The sequence below is a fragment of the Stigmatopora argus genome, chromosome 3 (genome assembly GCF_051989625.1).
Source record: "Stigmatopora argus isolate UIUO_Sarg chromosome 3, RoL_Sarg_1.0, whole genome shotgun sequence".
In the NCBI taxonomy this organism is placed as follows: Eukaryota; Metazoa; Chordata; class Actinopteri; order Syngnathiformes; family Syngnathidae; genus Stigmatopora; species Stigmatopora argus.
In genome coordinates, this window is record NC_135389.1 from 15036669 (window position 1) to 15059427 (window position 22759).

General features: G+C 42.3%; 1 protein-coding gene across 6 annotated transcripts; it reads left to right on the top strand.

The window, feature by feature from the left end:
- Positions 1–503: 503 nt before the first annotated feature.
- LOC144071062 (kinesin-like protein KIF21A) lies at positions 504–21571 on the top strand. Of its 6 annotated transcripts, XM_077595800.1 has the most exons (35): positions 504–804; positions 6255–6477; positions 6791–6973; positions 7408–7548; positions 7611–7745; positions 7879–8055; positions 8226–8341; positions 8413–8608; positions 8901–9090; positions 9380–9446; positions 9640–9840; positions 10441–10494; positions 11291–11381; positions 11567–11684; positions 11804–11992; positions 12259–12458; positions 12627–12734; positions 12807–12875; positions 12953–13095; positions 13701–13845; positions 13984–14178; positions 14237–14338; positions 14634–14799; positions 15140–15160; positions 16195–16252; positions 16359–16410; positions 16538–16704; positions 16821–16949; positions 17968–18104; positions 18336–18510; positions 18601–18765; positions 18848–18965; positions 19096–19266; positions 19698–19897; positions 20039–21571. In XM_077595800.1, exons 1-35 carry the CDS (start codon positions 761–763, stop codon positions 20133–20135), a joined length of 4743 nt encoding a protein of 1580 aa, XP_077451926.1. In that variant the 5' UTR covers positions 504–760; the 3' UTR covers positions 20136–21571. The 6 variants fall into 6 exon arrangements, with proteins under 6 accessions (XP_077451926.1, XP_077451930.1, XP_077451927.1 ...); XM_077595804.1 differs by lacking the exon at positions 16821–16949 and having other exon boundaries at positions 505–804; XM_077595801.1 differs by lacking the exon at positions 15140–15160 and having other exon boundaries at positions 505–804.
- Positions 21572–22759: the final 1188 nt, after the last annotated feature.

Here is a 22759-nt window from a genome sequence, read left to right on the forward strand (position 1 = left end):
AACTGGGATTAAAACCACTTAAAAAATAATAATGTGAGAATAAACTCCACTAGACAACTCATTTCGTAAAATGCGGCTTTTGTGCTTGACATGTAAATAAATTCGAGGATCCCTGTCTTCTGTATAGGAAACATTAAAGTGCTGTACTATTGACTTGAATTGAATGCTTTTATTGTCATTATGCAAGTATAATGAGATTTAAAACTTCATGAAGTGCACAAATAAAGGATCAATAAATAAAAACAAACAAATAATAATAAATAAGTAGTCAACATGAATAAGTGATCACAAAAGTAGTACAAAAAGTGACTAAAGTGGTTAGAAGCCTATGGAGTGCAAGTAAAAATTAAGACATTAGTCTTGATTAGGTCAATAATTTTAAGTAACGATGAAAATATAAAATGATTCTTTAGTTCAAGGAAACCACGCGTGTTTATGACGTCATGCAGGTGGGCGCGGCTTTGTGACGCATTGCGGTTACCTCCCCGCCCGCCGGCGCTTCTGTACAAGGCGCGTGCGTGACTGCAGTGCAAGCCTCGCATCTCACACGTCGTTTGCGTGCGCGCTCACGCAGGTTCTCCTAGCGTTGGTGTGGGTCCTGGCTGCGACTTGCGCACGCGCGTGGATGCAGCCACGGCTTTTGGCGCAGGTAGAAAAAAAAGAAACGTCTTATTTTGGCGTTCTTTTCGACATGGCAGCGTCCGGCTGAAGGTAACTGATCCCCCCTTCTACATTCGAGAGGAGGATAACGTGAGGAATCATGACGTCGGGCCAGGATGAAAGTTCGGTCCGTGTGGCGTTGAGGTGAGTCCAATTCCGTGTACGTATATGACACCTGTCAAGCTAGTTCACCAGCACCTTTGCGATTATGCTGAAGTCGCCAACCGGTTTCGAACCGGGCCCGGCGGCTTCTTGTGCAGGCCGATTTCCAGCTGTGGTGCTGAGGCCGCCGAGCAGGTGCTCTTTGAGATCGGTGGTGTTTGTATCTGCGTAGGTGTGTTGTTTTGGCTGCCTGCGGCTTCGTATAACGGTCGCGGATGAAAGAATGTGGCAGAAAGACACACTTGCGTGACCGACTCTTTGTTTGCTTACGTCTCGGTGTTATTGAATGCACTACACGGCCGGTAAATCAGATGCGGCCATATTCTCGCCAAACAATGCGACATGTGCATGGCTATGACGTCAAAGGTCATACAGCGTCATCATGACCATGTATTTTATTCCTCTCCCTCTATTGTTGTTTTTATAATGTTAATCTCAGTTCATCCAACCCATCTTACTATTTATGGTATCCACTCTCCACGTGGCTACATTGATTGGGCTTTTTATTATTATTATTATTATTCTCCCAGTCCGCACTGTCCTCTTGAATAAAGCAAGTTCATTTGGCAAAAGTCATGTCAGGAATGAATTACTGTATAAAAGCCCCTCATCTCCACCTTGGTTTGGGGTTTGCTTGTATTCTGTTTACAATCTTGATCCTTGTGAGTAAAGTCTACTTGGCAACTCGGATACATATACTGAGTAAAAAGAAAGGAAAAGAAGACCCACTTTGTTGTTTGTTACAACTAATGTGTTAAGTAATGCATGTTTTTCTCAGTTTCTCCCAAGCACAGTTTTTTGAAGATGCTAACAGAAGTCTTGCAACAATTTATTCCTTTTCAGTTTCCAGTGGAAGAACTCCTCAGTGTTGCTGTCATCCTCTTGTGGTCTGTTTCCCCAAACAAGGATGCAATTAGCAAAGGATATGTGGGCAGCTTCTCCTCCTCCATTGTTATATCATCTTTTTCTTACTTTTTTTTAAACCCATGAAATCCAAATATAGGAGAGAAAAGGTGCTGGTCTCCACAGTTAGCCCGCAATTAGGAGCAAAAGATACCAAGTCAATTCAAAGGCAACCATCCAGAGAATCTTGAATATAATGGATTGTAAGACATGGTTTATGTTTTTTTTAAGTTACTAGTCTCACTTGGTTAATTTATATCAGCAATGGGTTTAAGGCTACAACTTGAGTTACAGGCATTTCAGATTATTCCAATTTAAAATGGTTTCAAACTTGATCACAGAAAAAAAGTCCCAAGTCAAGCTGTCACGGTACTTGAGTGCACAGGTTGCATCATGTTTAGAAAGTGTTTTGTGTACTATCCGCTTACAAGCATGTTGTGCAATATGCCGGATCCGTGAGTACTCTCCCTGACTTGAACTGGGAAGGTTGTAAGCGAATGATCATGATTGGCTGCCATTGACGCAGTTAGATGTCCAATCTGTTTGAACTGTCCGTGATCATTCAACCAATGGATCTGACATATCTCAACGTCAACGGCAACCAATGTGTTAAGAACATTGTAACTGTATTACAGCGCTATGTAAATAATCCGGAGTACTTGCGCCGCATTACCAGCAATGCTAGCTGGCTACGGCTGAAAGAACAGCGATGCCTCTGTTGAGATTAAGCGGGGATTGAAGAAAAAGAGGGTTACCACGGTGACTGCAACACTCTTTCCATTGCTTGGTGACACAGAGACACGCTCACATGCACGCGAGCACACTCTCCAACACATGCGATTTCTGTCACACACTTGCTCCCTTATATGCATATGCATGCATACAGATAGACAGATTTTTATAGTGAGAAGGGTGAATTTGGTACAATGAGTGAATATAGGATATACACAGTTTTCACTCGGCTGCACTGCCCTGTTTTTGGTTGCCCAAAGAAGAAAAAGCAAGTCGTCTTAGCAACAGTCACATCAGTCACTTGACAAAAGTAACTACAAGGGATCACATTCTCCACTTTTCTGCACCAACCCGTTGCAGTTGCAACCAAGTGCTGTACGTAAAACTGAAACCTAAAACAATGTAACTTCATTTAGAAGCAAAATACATTGAAACAGCATAATGAAAGACATGAATGATTAGATGAATGACACATGATTTGATTTACAAAGTCCCTGCCAGGTTTTGCTGCTGTTCAGGCTGCTGGGAAAGAGAGTGTAATGACATTAAAAAGATCTGTAGAGACCTGAAAGCTTCAGCCAGCTTAAGGGTAATGAGTGGAAAGCATGCAGCTACATGTATAAGTGAATCCAATTTTGTAAGCCTCAGGTCATGCGATGAGGAAGTCAAGCAGACCTGAAGTCAATTGATGAAAGTCAACAGCTGATAACACCACTGTTCGTGTTCAACTCATTCACTGTCATTGACGGTAATAATTGTCCAATCCATTTGAACTGGGAGGGCTAGCAGCAATTTGTCCCTTCCTTGTTAAAATAGAACGGATGACTATTGCTGTCAATGAAAGTGAACTATTTAAGATTTGTTCATCATTAGGAGATCTCGCTATTGAGTTAGCTATTTACTAATCGTGATATTTATGCCAAACAAACAAACAAATAAATGACTATGCAGAGATAAATGAAGACTTGGGCACAAAGGGACAGTGATGTCAACAAGGCAGCCTCGACGGCGCCCAAAGCTCCCGTGAAGCCTGTGCTTTGTTCGCAGCCACTGAACCGAAGTATTCCCTAAGTACACTTGCTGCTATCTCGCCATGTTTATTGGGGCCGCACCATATGTATGTGACTGACAGATAATTTTGCCAGGGAAACAAAAACACTGGAGATTTTTCTGTGAAAGCTGAAGACGATCACAAGGACCTTGCGTCAGTTTCAATATCAGTGGAGTGTAACATTGATCTTAGAACTGTGGTCAGGTGTTCCTTAAAATCAATTAAAATTGAAGTGAAAAAGTGGAGAATTCCAAAATATGAAATATACTTATATTGAATCTTACAATATTACACACTAATTTACCTGATCACATATAGGAAAGATGGATTATTACAACCCATTTATATACTAATAATAATTAATTGGAGCATTGGACTAAATGATCAATTTTTTAACATAAAAATATGAAAATGAAAAAATGTTCAAAATTCCAGGATTCTCAACAAATGTGCTTTATTTTGTCCCTGATAACATAAAGGCAAGATTTTGACCTGCCACGTCATATGTTAATAATATGTAGGACTCAGACACAGACCCCCTGCTGACCCCCATCCCCCATCCTCCCTTTTTGGAAATAGTGGTGTCCAAATAAACAAGGTGGCTCAAAGTCCCAGTGTGATGCACTGATAGTAGCTTTGGCCACTTCCTGCAGGTCAAAGTTGATGCGGGCAGTCGGGGAAAAGGGGGCTGCTGACTTATCCAACAAATCTGATATGAAATGGCAAATACAACAGTGTTGCTCATAGTTCTACAGTACTCCAAACTGTGTGTGAATCTTCATTTTCTATGTAAAATAAAAAAAAAAAACTAGCCCAGGTGTGGGCAAACTATTCCTCAAAGGGCCTCAGTGGGTGCGGGCTTTCGTTCCAACCTCTAAAGAGCAAACCTTTCCACAAATCTGGTATCTTAGAAGTGCAATCAGTGGATTGCAGTCAGGAGCTTCTTGTTTCAGCCGAAACTTTATTGATTAAATGGTCTGTGCTGGATCAGTTAGAACAAAAACCTGCATCCACAGCAGACCAATTTGCCCACCCCTGGTCTAAGCCATGTGCAGTGATATTGTTTCACACTAATATCAAAAAGCGTGACTGGAAAAACAGATCCAGCAGATACACACAAGTTTGAATTGGGAACATCGGCCTCATTTATATAAATATGATGATAAGGCATCTGTGTCCTATTTGTGAACCCCACTGGAGTTACACCGTTGTCCTATTTGCGGTACAGTGTCCACGTTTGGGCCCAAGTTGGAGCATGGCAAGATGTAGAGTTGAGGCCTTTTTTTAATTCCTACCCCCTATACCCATTCCATTTGCAATCTCTTGGCATTTTCTAGTAGGTCAGACTTTGATATCCTCTCAGGATGGGATTAAGGTTTTAATTCATTTTATAGTTGGCATGGCAACACCATCCAATGTGTCACGCATGCATACTGGCCAGTATATTGTGTTTGTGTGGGGCTTAACCCGGAGTATGTCTTTTCAGCAAAGGGGTGAATCCTGTTGTGCACTAAAATAGCTCAATTTGGCGCAACATTGGTTGATTTCTTTATAGCTTAGTATGGTCTACTTTTTTAAGCAGCCATTGAACAGTTCCTTTAAAAGGTGTACTTCAAAAGTTCTCTCATTTGCACTTCAGCAATCAGCATGAGTGGCTGATGAAGACCAGGCAACATGTCTCTGTTTAAAGATTCTGATGAACTTCAACCCCCAAGCCCTCTTGGTCAGCAACCTTAACTTGCCTCTACCCCAATTTGTAACCACTCAAAATAGATTGCAGCAGTTTTTTTTCTTTTCCGTCACACTTTTATGGAACCTGAACACAACCCCTCAAAGCTTGGTAGTATAATGCACTGTTGCCTTACTGGGATCCTTCAGTTTCCTATTGACACTTAGTCGTGACACACAATAATTGCAGATAAGTATAGTAAATACATGTTTTTTCAGAAATGGTCTCTGAAACAACATTATCATATTTGAACTCTACCTTCTAGCATGATTAAGTTTATTTCAGAGCTGATCCTATTAAGAAACCAATGATGCACTCATTATAAATATACCAGCCTCCTACCCATATTAGCTAAGGGTAGCGCTTCTGATAGAAAGGGGCTGGGCGTCTAATATCGTCAATGGCAGTGAATTTAAAAATAGGTTAAATTTAGACCGATTGACACCCAATTTTCAATGTTCTGGGATTTTACCTGTTGCCAGGGGTCACAAATGGTCATGAAGTAGCCAACAGACGTCACTACAATTGTCAGATTCTTGCCTGGATTACACTGTTTATGATCCTGAAACAAATAGTGTCCTACCCTCATTCTAGCAGATTGTTATGTATGCAGTGTGATCGCAAGCAACTACAAAACAACCTGGACATGTCCCAGTACTTTGTTGCTCCCACGGTGTCAGTGCAATCGGCACCAGGGTACGATGTTACACACTCAGACGCACAATGGTTGCACTGTGCTGGACCCCCAGGCATTGTTTTTGAGGCACAATGAGGCCTTTCTTCACAAATACACTGATGCTAAATGTTGCCAGGTGCTTTTCAGCCAGGTTGATGGCATCAATGTGAGATCGTTGAAATGCTACACTGTAACAAGAAAGATTCTCAGTTGATTAAAAAACTTTATAGAAGTTGAATAGTTTTGCACAACTTAAAAAATGAATTGAAAACACACACACTAACACTATTTCATTGAAAATTGGTAGATCTGATATTTTTGGGGGATCTATTTTCCCTCAGGATCCGTCCTCAACTGCCGCGGGAGAAAATTGAAGGATGCCACATCTGCACGTATGTGATGCCTGGCGAGCCTCAGGTCATTCTGGGCAAGGACAAATCCTTCACGTACGATTACGTGTTTGATATGGACTCGCAGCAGGACGCCATCTACCAAACCTGCACCGAGAAGCTGATCGATGGCTGCTTCGAAGGATACAACGCCACCGTCTTTGCCTACGGACAGGCCAGTTGCAGACTGCTTAACAAACACTGCACTTTAGAAATGAAAATTGCCCCCCACCCCCCTTTTACTGATTTCAACTGAGTAAAGAGCAATTGGACAAATTTCAACAGAACATCCCACCTTGTATAAAATGTCATGTGCAAAATAGTAACTATAGTATTCAGAGTGAGTGAACTGAGTGAAGGTTGTTAAATTTTTCACCCTGTCTCACTGGTATTTTGGGCCATCTTTTCATATATTGCATGCACTGTCTTGACTATTACAGGTCTTCCAACTCTGTGTTTATTTATTTTTCCTGTCCTGGCATGTACAGACGGGTTCTGGGAAGACATACACCATGGGGACGGGCTTCGATGTCAATATTTCCGACGACGAACTAGGCATCATACCCCGTGCCGTGCACCACCTTTTCCGGGGCATCGAGCGTCGCCGGCAGGCTGCTCAGGAGCAGGGAAGCCCCATGCCAGAGTTTAAGATCAACGCTCAGTTCCTGGAGGTAACCAGCTGGGCGACAGCTGTCAATATCGACGGGGGAGCGAGCGAGGGAGGGTCTTTGCAGTTTAGGAGGTGGCGATGGAGGAGTTAACAAGGGAGGTCAAAATCGGGATACACTTGTGCAACTCCGTCACACTTTGACAGCACCCGCATTCCCTAAAAGACGAGGTGCAACCCGAGACTCGATAAAATGCATATGACCGCATATAAAACTAGGCAACAGGATTAATAAAACCTGTGCTTTACCTCAACCAAAGCATTGACATTTTCTGTTCAACAAAAAAAGCAATCGAAGCAGCCACATTTTTTTTGTTTTTCCATTTTTAAATGATTTGGATTAAAAAAAAAACACGCATATCACCGAGGGTAGTCTATTGACCATGGTGAGTCACCACATAACGAAATGTTTTCATTACGCTTTTTGCCCTGTTGCAGCTTTACAACGAGGAAGTTCTGGACTTGTTTGACTCGGTGCGGGACGGGAAGCAGAAATCTCACATCAAGATTCACGAGGATGCCAATGGGGGCATCTACACAGTTGGCGTTACCACACGTACCGTGTCCTCTGAAGCCGAGGTAAGATGGAACATTTTCCGCTTTTCTCATGCCATCACTAATATTTGCCAATGATAAACCAGATGATGCAGTGCCTGAAGCTAGGTGCTCTGTCACGCACCACGGCCAGCACGCAGATGAACGTCCAGAGTTCCCGTTCACATGCCATCTTTACCATCCACCTGTGCCAAGTCCGTGTCTGTACCTCATGCGACAATGTGAGTCAGACTTCAACAGATACACACCTATGTAAAAGTTCTTGGACAATGCAAACAAGTCCTAAATTAAAAACATTAAATGTAAACTGTAATTTTCGGACTATATTTGATGACCCAGTCTTGGTCTTCGCAGCATGAAGAAAGCAACGACGGTGACAATCGGGTCTCCAACGGTAATGGAGACATGGATGAATACGAAACGCTAAGTGCCAAATTCCATTTTGTGGACCTTGCGGGCTCTGAGAGGCTTAAGAGGACTGGTGCCACTGGAGACCGAGCCAAGGAGGGCATTTCCATCAACTGCGGATTGGTAAGAGAAAATTGTGGAAGACTGTCATCTAGTGGGTGCTCTGTATGCCTACCTGAACCAAACTAATGTGTGGCAAAATTATTCAACACAAACAAATTGGTACTATATTACTGGTATTAATTGTCAGATTAATTTTACTAAATGTTTCTTACATTTTGTGCCATTCAAAGCTGGCCCTAGGAAATGTGATTAGTGCTTTGGGCGACCGTAGCAAGCGGTCCTCGCACGTGCCTTATCGGGACTCTAAACTGACACGACTCCTGCAGGACTCATTGGGAGGAAACAGGTCAGTGGAGACATTTTTTGCCCTTTGCTTTTGTAATAAAAGTACTCAAGAAGTATCCTCTTGTGTTTCAGCCAAACAGTAATGATTGCGTGCATCAGTCCATCCGACCGCGACTTCATGGAGACGCTTAACACGCTCAAGTACGCAAACCGCGCCCGCAACATTAAGAACAAGGTGGTGGTCAACCAAGACAAAGCCAGCCAGCAGATCAGTGCGCTCAGAACTGAGATTGCAAGGCTGCAGATGGAACTCATGGAGTATAAGACGGTGAGTTGTGGGGAGAACAGGGCATGTTGGAAAGGAGACAAACTGTTTATATTAAAAGTCTACACACCTTGTTGAAATACCAAATTTTAAAGAAAGCATATTAGAGAAACTAGCAAAAGAAAAAAATCCATGATCTATCATTTCAAATCTTTTTACACCACCAACATGTCACCCTTATGTCTCATTCATCCTAATTCATGTTAAATGGGAAGCTTTTTAGCACACACTTAAGATGCCAGACATTTTTCCATAATCTATCACTTTGAAAAGATTGCCATCCTTCCTCGCACAGGGCAAACGCTTGGCAGGCGAGGACGGCGTGGAGAGTTTCAGCGACATGTTCCATGAGAACACCATGTTGCAGACGGAAAACGGCAACCTCCGCGTACGGGTGAAGGCCATGCAGGAGACGATTGACGTCCAGCGGGCACGACTCACGCAGCTGCTTAGCGACCAGGCCAACCAGGCCCTTGCAAGAGCGGGTACTATTATACTATATTCTTAAATGTTATAGTTTGAAAGGCAAACTAATTCTAAACCATTTGAATATCACTTCGCATTCATTTTACATAATAACTCTCAAAGCTAAATGGCTTATAGATCATTTGACTGTACACAGTGCTTTCTGCTACGATCTGTATGCATCTGTTCTTTTTTAAGCCATCTATTTAATAGCTAACTTGTTGCCGAGTAGCAGAGTGCTCCAAACTTTCTACTGTATTGTTACATTTCTATTCACTGATTTTTATTAAAATGAATGTCCTTGTTCAGGTGAAGGAGGCAATGAAGAAATTGGCAACATGATACAGAGTTACATCAAAGAAATTGAAGATCTCAGGTAAACTCAGAAATGGCCTAATGCTATCTGTTCGCCTTTACCTTTGAACAAAGCAGTACAGCGGATAGTTAATATTTTAATTGTTGGAATTGGTCAGATTCTTTGCCGATTTACATTATTGAGAGTTCTGTAATTTGTTATATTAATTTTGCACTCGGGCTCAAAGGTTTGTTTCCCCGCATTTGGTCCTCAGAGCCAAGCTTCTTGAGAGTGAGGCGGTCAACGAGAGTCTGCGCAAGAACCTCTCTCGCGTCTCCAACCGCCAGACCTTTTATAGTGGACCCGGTTCCTTTTCTTCTTCTTCCGCCCCCGAAAAGGAAACGTCTGACATCATTGAGATAGCCAAGAAAGACCTAGAGAAACTCAAAAAGCGAGAGAAAAAGAAAAAGAAAAGGTAATAAGGCATTGATTGTCTTGATATGAAAACTCAATCAGTAGCATCCTTGACACAGTTTAAAAAGATTTGTACCTCTTTGACAACATTTTATGGGCATGTTCATTGTGAAATGAGGCGCAAAAAAACTTGAAGCATTCCTTACTAAAATTGAACAGGAAGACTGGTGTTTGGGTTTTTAAACAGCCATTTTAGAGCAGGTTCTACAGGTTGTAATTTGTCAAACTTCAACAGGGGAACTTGTTACGTAACAAATTAGATTCCTAAGGTAAGCAATTGCTCTCGTTGTCCTAATGTTTGTTTTGGTTGCAACTCTAGAAAGCAAAAGAACAAAATCTGTAAATTGGGACACAGAGCTATCGATATATGAATTGCATCAACCAAAAGTATTTGGCAATGGTGTTGCTGTGCTAAAAACAAAAATCAGGAATTAAAAGATCTTCCGTCCTTTTCTTTCTTTCCTTTCTTTTTCTATTTCTTTATCCTATTATTTTTCCCCTTTTACATTTTTTCTCTTTCCTCCTCTCCTGTGATCTTTCCTGATTTTCCTTTTCTCTTCCTCTTTCCTTGTTATTTAACCTTTTACTTACTCCCATGAAGACTCCAGCTGCTTTTGGAAGAGCGAGACAGGAGGGAGGAGGAGGTTGTCGACAGGTTTGTTAGGCTCTACCCTCCTGCTGCCCCTTTTATTCTTCTCACGTCAAAACCCATCTTCATCATCTTCATGAAACACAAGCCTCAGTCTTGCCTTTAGTTCGCCCATCAACTCTCCCTGTCTGTCACGAGCTGTTGAGTTCTTTCACAAAAAAACTTTTTGTGTTGCTGAAGCTGTGAAATTATTGTAGAAATTACTTTGCTAATCAAATTTAATTTATGAAAATTTATTTGCAATGCACAACCCCCCTCTTCTTTTTATGGTTTGACATGCTGTGTTTTCACCAACAATCTAGCGAGACCATACACTGCTCACCATCCAAAACATTAGGTTCTTCAGAGTTAAAATACAGTGGTTGCTTTTTTTGCCTGAAAGTTTCCTTGTACTTTGCAACATTTATTCATTATTCTACATCTGACATAGTTGTTATCGTACTTCACTCACCATTACATTATAAACCACTTATTTTCTTGAACAATTTTAACACCATTAAGCTTCCTTTTCCGTTATGCGTCTCAGATTTCTGCTTAGCATTGTTATCACTGTAGAGGCAGTTGTGGGTGTACATCATGTTGAGGCCAGCAGGTACATATATATTTACTGTGTAGGGTATCTGATGTTAAGAACAGAAACATTGCTGTCATACATTGTGGAAAGTAAAGCCTGCTTATGTACTAAAATGGCATTCATTTTCCACACATAAGGACTTTTCTTTGAGCTCTAATAAGGAGTATTAATAACAAGGTGGTGGAAATATCTCGCAAAAGCCTAACATGCATATGGTTACCTCTTCAGCGTCAGCAAAGAGGACTTTCCCGACAACGAGCAGGAAAAGAGCAGCGACAGGGAAAACAATGGCGAGCGAGTCAGCGACGAAGCCGACATGGTGAGACGCAAGCAAACACACGCATTTTTTGTACCATAGGTGATGGTGAATTATACTTCAAAAATTATTTGACAGCTATTTTCATTTAATAGCTTTCTGAATGAATTGGTTTATACCTTCAGGAAATTAAACACAAAATCTTACATACTTGCTGCAATTCATTTTTTCATTCTGACAACCAAAAGGAGCCACAGGATGGAAGTGAGCACGATGAAGGAGAGGATGATGAAGAAGAGGAGGACGATGAGGACATGGAGGTTGAGGACAGCTCAGATGACTCCGACTCTGAGTCTGATGAGAAAGGTGAGAGGGGTGTTGTCACCTCTTGGTAGCTGTACATTGACATTTGCAAACTTTCCATGTTATCCTCCTCACGGTTGGATCGGAGCTACACATGCCTCAATTCAATTGGTCATTTGCAGAAAACTTCCAGGCAGACCTGGCCAACATCACGTGCGAGATTGCCATAAAACAGAAGCTGATTGACGAGCTGGAGAACAGCCAGCGTCGCCTGCACACGCTCAAGCAGCAGTATGAGCAAAAGCTGATGATGCTGCAGTGCAAGATCAAGGACACGCAGTTGGAGCGGGATCGCGTCCTCCAGAACATGAGTAAGCTTCTATTTGATCAGAACAGGTGGAAAAGTACTCCTCTATTCTCAAAATAGAAATACATGTGCTTGTTTGAGAAGAATCACAAGTGCTGATTTAATTTTTTATGTGAAGTTAACAAAAAATAAATGCACTTAAAAATGCTAACATGATTTTTTTTTTAAAGATTTATTGCTATTACATAAAAAACTTAAGAAATGATTTAGGTAGACATGACAAGCTATTTGCTCTGTTATTTCGAACTCTTAATTACGAGCGTTTTGCAGACTCGGTGGAGAGTGGCTCGGATGACAAGGCCCGAAAAATCAAGACGGAATACGAGAGGAAGCTGAGCGTGATGAACAAGGAGCTCCAGAAACTGCAGTCAGCCCAGAAGGAACACGCCCGCCTGCTTAAGAACCAATCGCAGTACGAGAAGCAGCTACGCAAGCTCCAGATGGATGTTGCCGAAATGAAGAGGACCAAGGTAACATTCCTAAATTAAGTAATAACCATGCTAGAGAAAGTAGCCTTAGTATTTCTAAGTTATAAGTTCTGAATGCTGTTATATGGTCATCGTCACTCACGTCTTTCCTTCCTTCTGTGGTGAAATTTCCCCAGGATTATAAACTAAACTTTAATGTTGTTGTGTTAGGTGCGCCTCATGAAGCAAATGAAAGAGCAGCAGGAGAAGAACCGCCTCAACGAGTCCCGCCGAAACAGGGAGATCGCCTCTTTGAAGAAGGACCAGCGGAAACAGGAGGTGCTTACCCCGAGGTTGATCTCATTGTAAACTGTTCATGGATGCATGCTAATTTTTCCTCTCCTTTCTCAGCACCAATTGAAGTTGCTGGAGGCCCAGAAGCGGCAGCAGGAACTTGTCCTGAGGCGGAAGACCGAGGAGGTGGGTTTTAGCCTCGAGATAGCGCGCTTCTTTTTTTAGACATATTCTGTTTAAGAGTCCTCCATGGATGTGGTCAGGTGACTGCTCTGCGAAGGCAAGCCAGGCCCACCTCTGGGAAGGTCATTCGTAAGATCAACCTTCCAGAAATCAACCAGGACTCATCCCATCGTCCATTTTCTGGACGCATGTACTCTGGACACCTCGCTTTCAACAGCTCCAGGTGTGAATTCATGAACCCGTTGACAGATTCAGATGATACAAATCTTTTGAAAATAGTATAATTATTAGCCCTATATGGGACAAGTGATTGATTTTGGTTATTAAAAAACAACAACGATAAAATCCCCATATAAACCTGTCGTCCACATAGGGGGACATCACATCTTGGGTATTCCATTTGGTATATAATTGTTGCCTACATGCTTCAAGATGGGATGTCCACATATATGGGTCAGAAGTTTCAGTTATTCTTAAAATCATGATCAAATGTTTATAGAATTAATCAAGTTAAAATGAATAAAACCTTATGGGTCCCAATAACACAGTTTTATTTATAGTATCAACTCAATCCTACCATTAACAATAATAGATGTCCAGTTTTTTTTTATTTGGATGCCTGTCTGTGTATGCTCACGTTTAAGCGCCTGTGATGGCATCAAACGACCAATCCATGAGTGCCCGATAAACATATGAGGCCATTTCAAGTAGCAGTTTTTAGCTCACGGGCACGAACTCAGCCTTCAGACTTATGATTTAAGTGTCTTTTAATAGGTTTAAGCATATTATGTGGGAGTGCTACAATCAAATATATCCTTTTGTTTGCAGATCTTCCCCCAGGCGTGCTGGCGGTCTTTACTCCACTCGAATGGCCCGCAACAAGTGGCAGTCTCTGGAGCGGCATGTCTCTGATATCATCATGCAGAGGATGACTATCTCCAATATGGAGAACGACATGAACCGCCTCCTTAAGGTCGGTTTGGAGAAAAAAATGGATTTATTTGATAAGGGACAGCACATATTAATGAATCAATGTGATATTGACCAGTGCGTGTTGAATAGGCTACCTTCCTAAAAACTGTCTACTTAGTCAAGTGTCTCATTTTCATAGCAACGTGAGGAGCTGACCAAGCGGAAGGAGAAGGTGGTGAAAAAGAGAGCGCGACTGGCCAGGGAAGGGTCCGATGCTGAGAAGGCAGTGGTCCCGCTGAATGAGGAAGTGGATGCATTGTCTGCCAACATTGATTACATCAATGACAGCATTGCTGACTGTCAGGCCAACATTATGCAAATGGAAGAGGCCAAGGTGAGGAAATCGAATAGCTGTTGTGTTTGCTCGCTCACTCACCTTTGTCGGTGTCCAGGAGGAAGGCGACACTGTGGACGTCTCTACCGTGATTGGTTCCTGCACATTGGTGGAGGCTCGTTTCCTGCTGGATCATTTCATGTCCATGGCTATAAACAAGGTACGTCATCATGTATTTAATCTTTTCTATTAAACCTAAAGCGTTGACTTACCAAAGTTAGCCACATAGCTTCCGCTATTTGCCTTTTGTTGCAATTAAGTTACAACTTGGCATTTTGGCTAAATACTAGTTAGACACCTAGACATAATCCAGAGGGGCAATGATCACTTGACTAAATAGCAACCTTCCATCAATAAGCAACAACCCTCTAGCTTGTCAGGCGGCCTGCCAGCTATCTCTGTTTCATTTAACCGTCTTTGGAATTGCTGTAACCTGTATGTGTGTTTGAGTCCAGGGTCTGCAGGCATCCCAGAAGGAGTCCCAGGTGAAGGTGATGGAGGGCCGCCTAAAGCAGACAGAGATCACCAGTGCCACCCAGAACCAGTTGCTTTTCCACATGCTGAAGGAGAAGGCAGAGTTCAACCCAGAGTTGGACGCGCTGCTCGGTAACGCCTTGCAAGGTAGACACCGATATCTTTACTTTAAGCATTACCCATTCATGAAAAACCTTATTTTCTATTTGTTGCATGACTTGGACTGTTGCCCATTGCCATATTCTGAATACAGATTGGTTTCAAGATAACCTTTTTCGACATAAAGTAATAGGACATCAACCTTTGATCGTTTGTAGCCTGTCTCTCAATATACTATATTTTCTTCAAGCACCTGAAGTCTTGTCTGCACAACAACTGTAGCCGCGGTTTACTTTTCTTTAGTCTGACAATGTGGTGGAATTGCTCATTTTTGGGTGAATTCTCTGTTTCCATACGGTTTCCTTTTGTGTTTATGGTGTTCTTACAGAGCTAGGTAACGTGCCAGCTGGTAAGTGGAACAACATCATTGGAGTCTCTTATGTGAAAGCATGCATTGTATGGAACTAACTTAAACAGGTGCATGAGGTGCAGCCAGTTTCCTCCCCTTCTCCTGAGCTCATCACCTGCTGTGGCCTTCATGCTTTAGCTCCCTGCTAACTGCCCAACACACTTGCTCACACACAAGAAGCATTAATGGATCCAATGTACTATGGGTCAAACCGCAGGAGCCCTGAACTAACGATTCCTTTAACCACATCTCTTTCTCTTTTTTTGACACTGGGCTCTGTGAAGAAGACGTTCCCATTGAACCAGCATGGCGCTGTGCCAACATTACCCGCCATCATTTGTCTCCCTCCTTTACTGTGAAATATATTTTCTTCAGCTACAACTTACAGCAGAACCTCCAAAGTCCAAGCATTTAGTTTGATGATAAAATGAATGTAAATCAATTCTAGTGAAAGGCAGTTGTGCAAAACAAAAGCAGTATTTAAATCTGTATCACTACTCCACTTTTTGGTCCACAGAAAAAAAACACTGTTTTAGGGGGGGAAAGCTGCAGGTTTAGTTTTGTATTTTGGGAGATATTTTTTAGTACAAAATTTGGAGGGAGATTTCGTATTGTAAAATAAATCATACATTGAGAATACATTTTCTCAATATTTGAAATCATTTTTTTAGGGGGGAAATCATTTTTGTGATCACTGAAGACAAGGTTGTACATCATTCGTTGCTGCTAGCATGGGTTCAGTTCCCATTTGGTGAATGTGTGGATATTTTATCATTATTTTTATTACTTTTTTTGAGCAGCTATGCAGCTTTACCCAATACACTTTGCTATCATCAAGGTGTTGAATTATTAAAATAATAAACATTCCATGTACTGCGGTTAGAGATTTTAACAAGGTAACTTGTAAATCTTGCAACAGTAAATTCACGGTACATAACTTCTATTTGTATTCCACTTTTGAGGTTCCACTCTAAGTGTCCATTTTGACTTTTTGCGGGAAACATTTCTAACAACAGTTTCATTTTTTTTTACAGAAAACGGCAACGACAGCAGCAGTGACGAATCATCTGCTAGTCCTTCTGTGGACGGAAAGTAAGTTTGGTGTGGCTTCACTTGCTCATTCTTTAATCTTTGACTAGTACTGTCACTAGATCCGATATTCAGCATATCAATCAAAATCTCTTTGTTGTTCAATCAGCGCTGTATCGGATCTCACTAAGCTCTGTGGCGAGACCAAGTCCAGGAATAAGGTATTTCTTAATCTTGAATTTTACCATGACTCTTATAATGATTTCTATAGAGCATAGTAGATGGTGAGATCCTTCACATCTGACTGGATCAGGTTCTGTATGTATGCGAGTTTACTTCCTTTTTCAGGCTCGTCGGCGGACAACCACTCAGATGGAGTTGCTGTACGCCAACAGCGAGGCCGCCCCCGATACGGCCGATTTCGCTGGCCCCGTGTTGCCGCTCGCCGAGACGACAGATGGTGGCAGTGATCTTATGGCCCTTTCGCCTGGTTTCTCTTCCAAAATTTCCAGGGTGTGAGTGAAAATTTCCTAGTGTTGACCCGCATGCACCTCATCATCACTCCCACTCCATTTTTTTTGGTTATTTTGCAATGCATTTTTACTCTTAAATTGTGGAACCCAACAATCAGTTCAGGCTACAGAACGCTGTCAGCTGCAGAAAAGCGAGCTTCGCCGGCACCGTCGCCGCTCACTCGCAGGAAGACGTATGACAAGGCCCAAGCGGCAGGCGACAGGGCAAAGCTCAAGGAGATTAAACAGTAAGAATGTCAACACCCAAAGGGCTACAGTAAATTTAATGACTAATCTACTCCTGCTTTGGGGAAGCATGGCACTAAATTGATCAACTGGATTGACCGTGTTTACTTCTGTACTGATTCCCTTTGCTTCCAATCACTCTGGGCCAACCTTTGCCCTCACTACTTATTTACTGTGATTAGCAAAATTCAGGACCGGGCTCCATCCGCAGAAAATGCAGAATTGCTTTGTTTTTAGTAAGTACCATATTAATAGAGTGCAGTTTTTCACTTTGAGAAAGCTGAAATCGCGCCAGGCATTTCAATAGGAAAAATCATTTAAATTATGAATACGTTGATGTATTAGCTTCGTCACACAGAACAAATGAAATTGACGCTCCAAGCGGCTCCCAAATAGTCATATTTTACCCTTGAAATTAGAATAACTTTTTCAGCTACTCGCACAAGTGCAATCAGTAATTTGGTCAATGTCTAAAATAACTATCTCCATTATCAAATATTTTTGATGTTGTGAAACAACAAGCATGAAACAGTCGGCAGCAAACAGCAGAAAGTGAGTAGTGTGACAGATTATCAGGGTTTAAAACAAAGTTATTGATAAAACTAAGGTTTCTACATGTGCGGTATAATATATAGGGGTTCACATACTCTACTGTCTCTACTCGACAGCTTTAATGACATTAAGTCCATTATGTGCTTTTCACAGCAGTCAAAGATTATGTTGCAATAACATAGAATTATTTCAAGGATTAACTAACTATGCGTCCTTGTGACCTCTATTCATTTTTGCTTTGTGCATGATTGTTTACAAAATGTTTTAGGCGCATGCAATGCTATCTCTCCCATCTGTCATTTTGTCAATGTTTCATTCTTTTGGTGTCCACCGTTATTTTTCGGAACTTCCCACGGAGCGTCACAACTCTGCGCTTTTGTGTGAGTGTGTCACAGCTCCTACTGAAAGGGGTGATCCTGCCATTTTGGCCAACATGCAAATTTTCATGTATGTTTTTTGATTCTGCAGGGGCATCATCAACCCCGTGGCGTCCACCAAGAGCCGCTCAGCATCCCTGCTGCAGTGCGTTCACGTGGCCGAGGGACACAGCAAGGCTGTCCTCTGTGTTGACTGCACCGATGACCTGCTCTTCACTGGTTCCAAAGGTAAATGAAAGCTATAAATCGAGCTCATGTACTTCCATTTTAGAGGGAATTCATAAAAAGGTAAGTCATCAGCTCTTCGCCCAAGTATTTGCTTCTCACACACACAATGAAAACAACTATTCATATGTAGGCGCTAGCATAGAAGCTTCGTGAGTGTTGTTGGATGAAGGAGCATTGTTTTAATAACCACAATGCTGCACTCTGAGTATATTCCTGTTTTTTTTTTTCCAGACCGGAGTTGCAAGGTTTGGAACCTGGTGACGGGCCAGGAGATCATGTCGCTAGCCGGACACCCCAACAATGTAGTGTCCGTGCGCTACAGCTCCAGCCTAGTCTTCACTGTCTCCACCTCTTACATTAAAGTGTGGGACATCCGCGACTCAGCCAAGTGCATCCGGACACTTTGGTGAATGAATGGGAAGATATAGGGGAGCAAAAAAATGTTTGTGAATCCGTTTCTCTAATCGTATTTCTCGATGCCCCCATTTGCCTGTAGCTCCTCTGGACAAGTTAACGTCGGTGACGTCTGTTCATCCAACACTAGCAGGACGGTCACCGTCCCAGTAGGCGAGAACCTGATCAATCAAATCGCACTGAATCCCATTGGGACGGTCCTTTACGCTGCGACGGGAAACTCTGTCAGGGTGTGGGATCTACGAAGGTGGGAATCCCTTTTCTGTTTTCTCGATCCTAAATTATTAAATAATAGACAATCCTTTGATCATGGTCACTGTTTTTTTTAGATTTGCATCTACTGGTAAACTAACTGGTCATCAGGGTCCTGTTATGTGTTTGACTGTGGACCAGTCAGAGAACAACCAAGATCTGGTTATCACCGGCTCCAAAGACCACTATGTAAAGGTGTGTCATTCCGCTTCTTTCATTTGTGTGCTCCTCAATGTTGTTCACTTCTGTTTTAGGTCTCAGGAAACTATCTTCTATTGTTTCTGGATGCATTAACCTTGTACGAACTTTGCGTTTGTCTGTGTAGCTCTTTGAAGTGACCGAAGGCTCCCTGGGAAGCATCAGTCCGACGCACAAGTTTGAGCCCCCCCACTATGACGGCATTGAGTCTCTGGTAGTTCAGGGTGACTTTTTCTTCAGCGGCTCACGTGACAATGGCATCAAGAAGTGGGACCTGGACCGTAAGGATTTGCTGCAGGTGCTCCTCGTGCAACTCAAACTTTTCAACTACCTATAGTAGTATCATACCTGTCAACTTCTGCCGATAACTGCCCTTATAAATGATTATGATTCCCCTTACAAACCCCCCAAAAAACCTTACAAACACCGTACGAGTCGTACCCCCCAAAAAACCTTACAAACACCGTACGAGTCGTACGGTGTTTGTAAGGTTTTTTGGGGGTTTGTAAGGGGAATCATAATCATTTATAAGGGCAGTTATCGGCAGAGGTTGACAGGTATGTAGTATTCTCCCAGTCTGACTCTCATCTTGTTGAGACAATATCTCAATATTGTTCCCCCGCAGAATTAGTGGTTTGATTTAGCTTGTCGGTTTGAAGTTATTTTGCTTCAATATCCGCTTGCATCTTCCTCCTTTACTAGTAAAGTTCTATTTCTCCCTTCTTTCAGCAAGTCCCGAACGCACACCGTGACTGGGTGTGCGCCCTGGGTGTGGTCCCAGGTTCTCCGGCTCTTTTGAGCGGCTGCCGTGGTGGAGTACTTAAGCTTTGGAACACGGACACTCTGGCCGGACTGGGCGAGCTCAAGGGTCACGACAGCCCCATTAATGGCATTGCCACCAACTCCAGCCACTTGTTTACTGCCTCTGAGTGAGTTTGCATATTTATAATGGTGGCCATTGTTAGAGGAATCAGTGTTTGGCCTTTCAATTTATAAACAAAGAAGCCCTGCACTGTTGATATTTCTCAAAAGGCCTCAATTTTTGTTTTTGGGTTTTTGTATTCTCACAGCGACCGGACGGTGAAGATCTGGCGTGCTCGCAGCGGCGGACTGGACAGCAATTTCGACACTGTTGACAATGCAGCAGAGGAGGTGGCGAGTAACTGATAACACTTCCAACGTCTCCAGATGGACACTGTTATATTGTGCACTTTGATTTTTCCGATGCTTCTGTCTGACACGAATGGCCTCTAAGTGACAACTCTTAATCAAAGTTGCTATAATTGTATTTCCCAAACATTAGCGATTGGCTATTGTCTTTAGCGCTGTTGTGATCCGATATGGCCACCACTCATGCTTTGAAATCTTGGCTGGAAGGCAATGGGTTGCTAGCCGGTCTAAACAACTCAGTTCTGCGCTTCCGGTTACTGGATGTCCGCAATTCAACGTGTGTCTCTTATGTGACCCTAAAGGCTACAAGTCCATTTAAGGCTTCTTTCATCACCACCTCTTGGTGAGTACCTATATCTACAATGTTTTGGTAAACGAGTGTCCAAATATGACCTATGATGCTGGATCTGTCTAATTTATATAATGTAGACCCGACTATTTTGTGACGCACACACGCCTCATGTTGTAATGTAAGACCACTCCACATTATTCCTAGCACATCATATTAGTGAGTTGTTTTATCTTATTTTGAGGCCCAAACCCACTAACACTCAGTATACTATAAAGACACACTGGCCGTGGTCAGCTCTATACATACACTTTGACCTTCTTACTTTCTAGTCGTGATCCAGGCTGAGTACATTTCATCTATGTGGAGATGGTCTGCAGTTGTACTCGCGTATATGCCACAAATGTTACAGTCCACTTTCACTACATGTGTGTCGACATGCTGTGTCCTAACTTATAGGTATGTTACACTTTCCACTCTCACTACATGTTGACATGGCGTTAAATCACCATGCTTATACGGAAATGCTCACTATACATATGATCCATGCTCTGCTCACTATCTGCATATTTACATTGACCCGCTCTTGACAAATATATGGATGCGGTTTACACCTAATTCATGTATCAATAACTCATTGGCTACTATTGACAGTAATAGACGTCCAATCCATTTAGACAGATCAAATGGATTGGGCTTTTATCCTCATCAATGGCAGTCAAAGAGTTAACACTGTCTGTGCCACCCACTAAATGCGCAATTACCCTAATATGGTGACTTTGGTTGTCAGTTTTTTTGTTTTGTCCGTGTGGGTTAGTTCCACTTATTTCCCTTCATCTCAAAAATCATTATTTCAAAACGAGGCCTTCCGATCTCGTGAATGTTTTGATGTGGACGATGTTAACACAACTGAATGTTTTCTTTTGGGACCATTGATATGAACGATTCCTGACTTGAATTTGTTAAGTAATGCTTGGATCATTTTTGTTGTGAGCCTTTTGGATCGGTCCCTGCTTCCCATCATTTAAAATTTCCTCTCCTCCCTTTTGAAATTGTAGAAGCCATGTTCCAAATGGCAGTCTCTGTAGCTATTCTAATGTCAGATGATGTCCAGTGAGAATAAACGCCATCTGTCAAAACAAAACAGATCCCTTGATGGTTTCTTCTTTGCTCAAAACTGCCCCGACCCCAACAATCCAGTCGAACTGCTTGTGTTTAAATATGCAGCAAAGCAAACCCAGACTATAATACACTTTTCATTGGACCTTGTCTTTATATCTAGGTAGGCAATAGACTAGATTAGAACTATAAGATTATAATTTCCACCAGGTGGCAGCAGCAACGAAGACTTTTTCCCATGTAAAATATGTGAGTTAAGTCACTGGCTACCATAGACGGACGGTGATAGACATCCAATCCATTTTAGGACCAGTAAAATCAAAATGGATTTGATGTGTTAATTAATAGCAGCCAATGTGTTAGCTATACTACAGCAAAGTTTCAGTTGAACTTGCTTCCAAAAGCATTCCGGGCGGGCGCTTATTAAAGCGCACGGAGCCATATATCCTCTTATAAAAACAGCAGCAGAGGCGCATAGGCTTTTTATTTTTTAATATTTTTTTATCTTTTTGCAGCGATGCATATGTCAGAGGAGTTGCATACGCAGCGCAACGTTTTCATCAGGAAACACCCTTTGAATGTGTGGGACAGGGATTCGGATTATTAAAGACCATAGTTTGTTTTGTGGGCTAGAATTTTTTTTGCTTATTGTTAGTATGTCAAGAATATGCCATACCTCACAGTCTAAATGGATTGGACATCAAAGAAATCCAATGGGTCAGGAGCTTTTACCTTGTCGTTAGGTTTTAGCTGCTGTACAGACATATGTTAGACTTCTTGAAAATGGGTTGGCATGTTTAGGTTTGCTAACACGTCTGTTTTGCTCCCAGCGCGTTCGAGGTGGTTGCCGATGGCGAACCATCTGCCAGGGTGCGGACGCACCTTCATGTGACTTTGACACCACTTTTTCCTCCAGGATTTGGATCATCAGTGAATGATCATGTTTCAATGCCATTGAGTGTGGTAGACTTCCGATCCGAGGAGCTGGAAGTGAATGATTGCTACCAGCCCCCCCAGTCCAACTCCTTTGGCTGTCTATTGCCGTCTGTGTCAGCCAATAAATTAATCCGTGGATGCTCAAAACTTCCCTGCTGTATCATCTTGTGGTTTATCCCTCTCCTTCGCTTCATAATCTTTCTCATCTCTGGATCCCTGTCTTCGCTCTCTCTCTTTCATTTTTACCATCGCCATTAAATGAAACCTACAGAAGGTT

Bases quoted from the DNA above. Each gene is read 5' to 3' on its own strand.
- LOC144071062 (XM_077595800.1), top strand. From the start codon at position 761: ATGACGTCGGGCCAGGATGAAAGTTCGGTCCGTGTGGCGTTGAG. The intron at 8,609-8,900 runs GTGAGTTGTGGG...TTCCTCGCACAG, and splicing joins AACTCATGGAGTATAAGACG to GGCAAACGCTTGGCAGGCGA. The intron at 16,253-16,358 runs GTAAGTTTGGTG...TTGTTCAATCAG, and splicing joins AGTCCTTCTGTGGACGGAAA to CGCTGTATCGGATCTCACTA.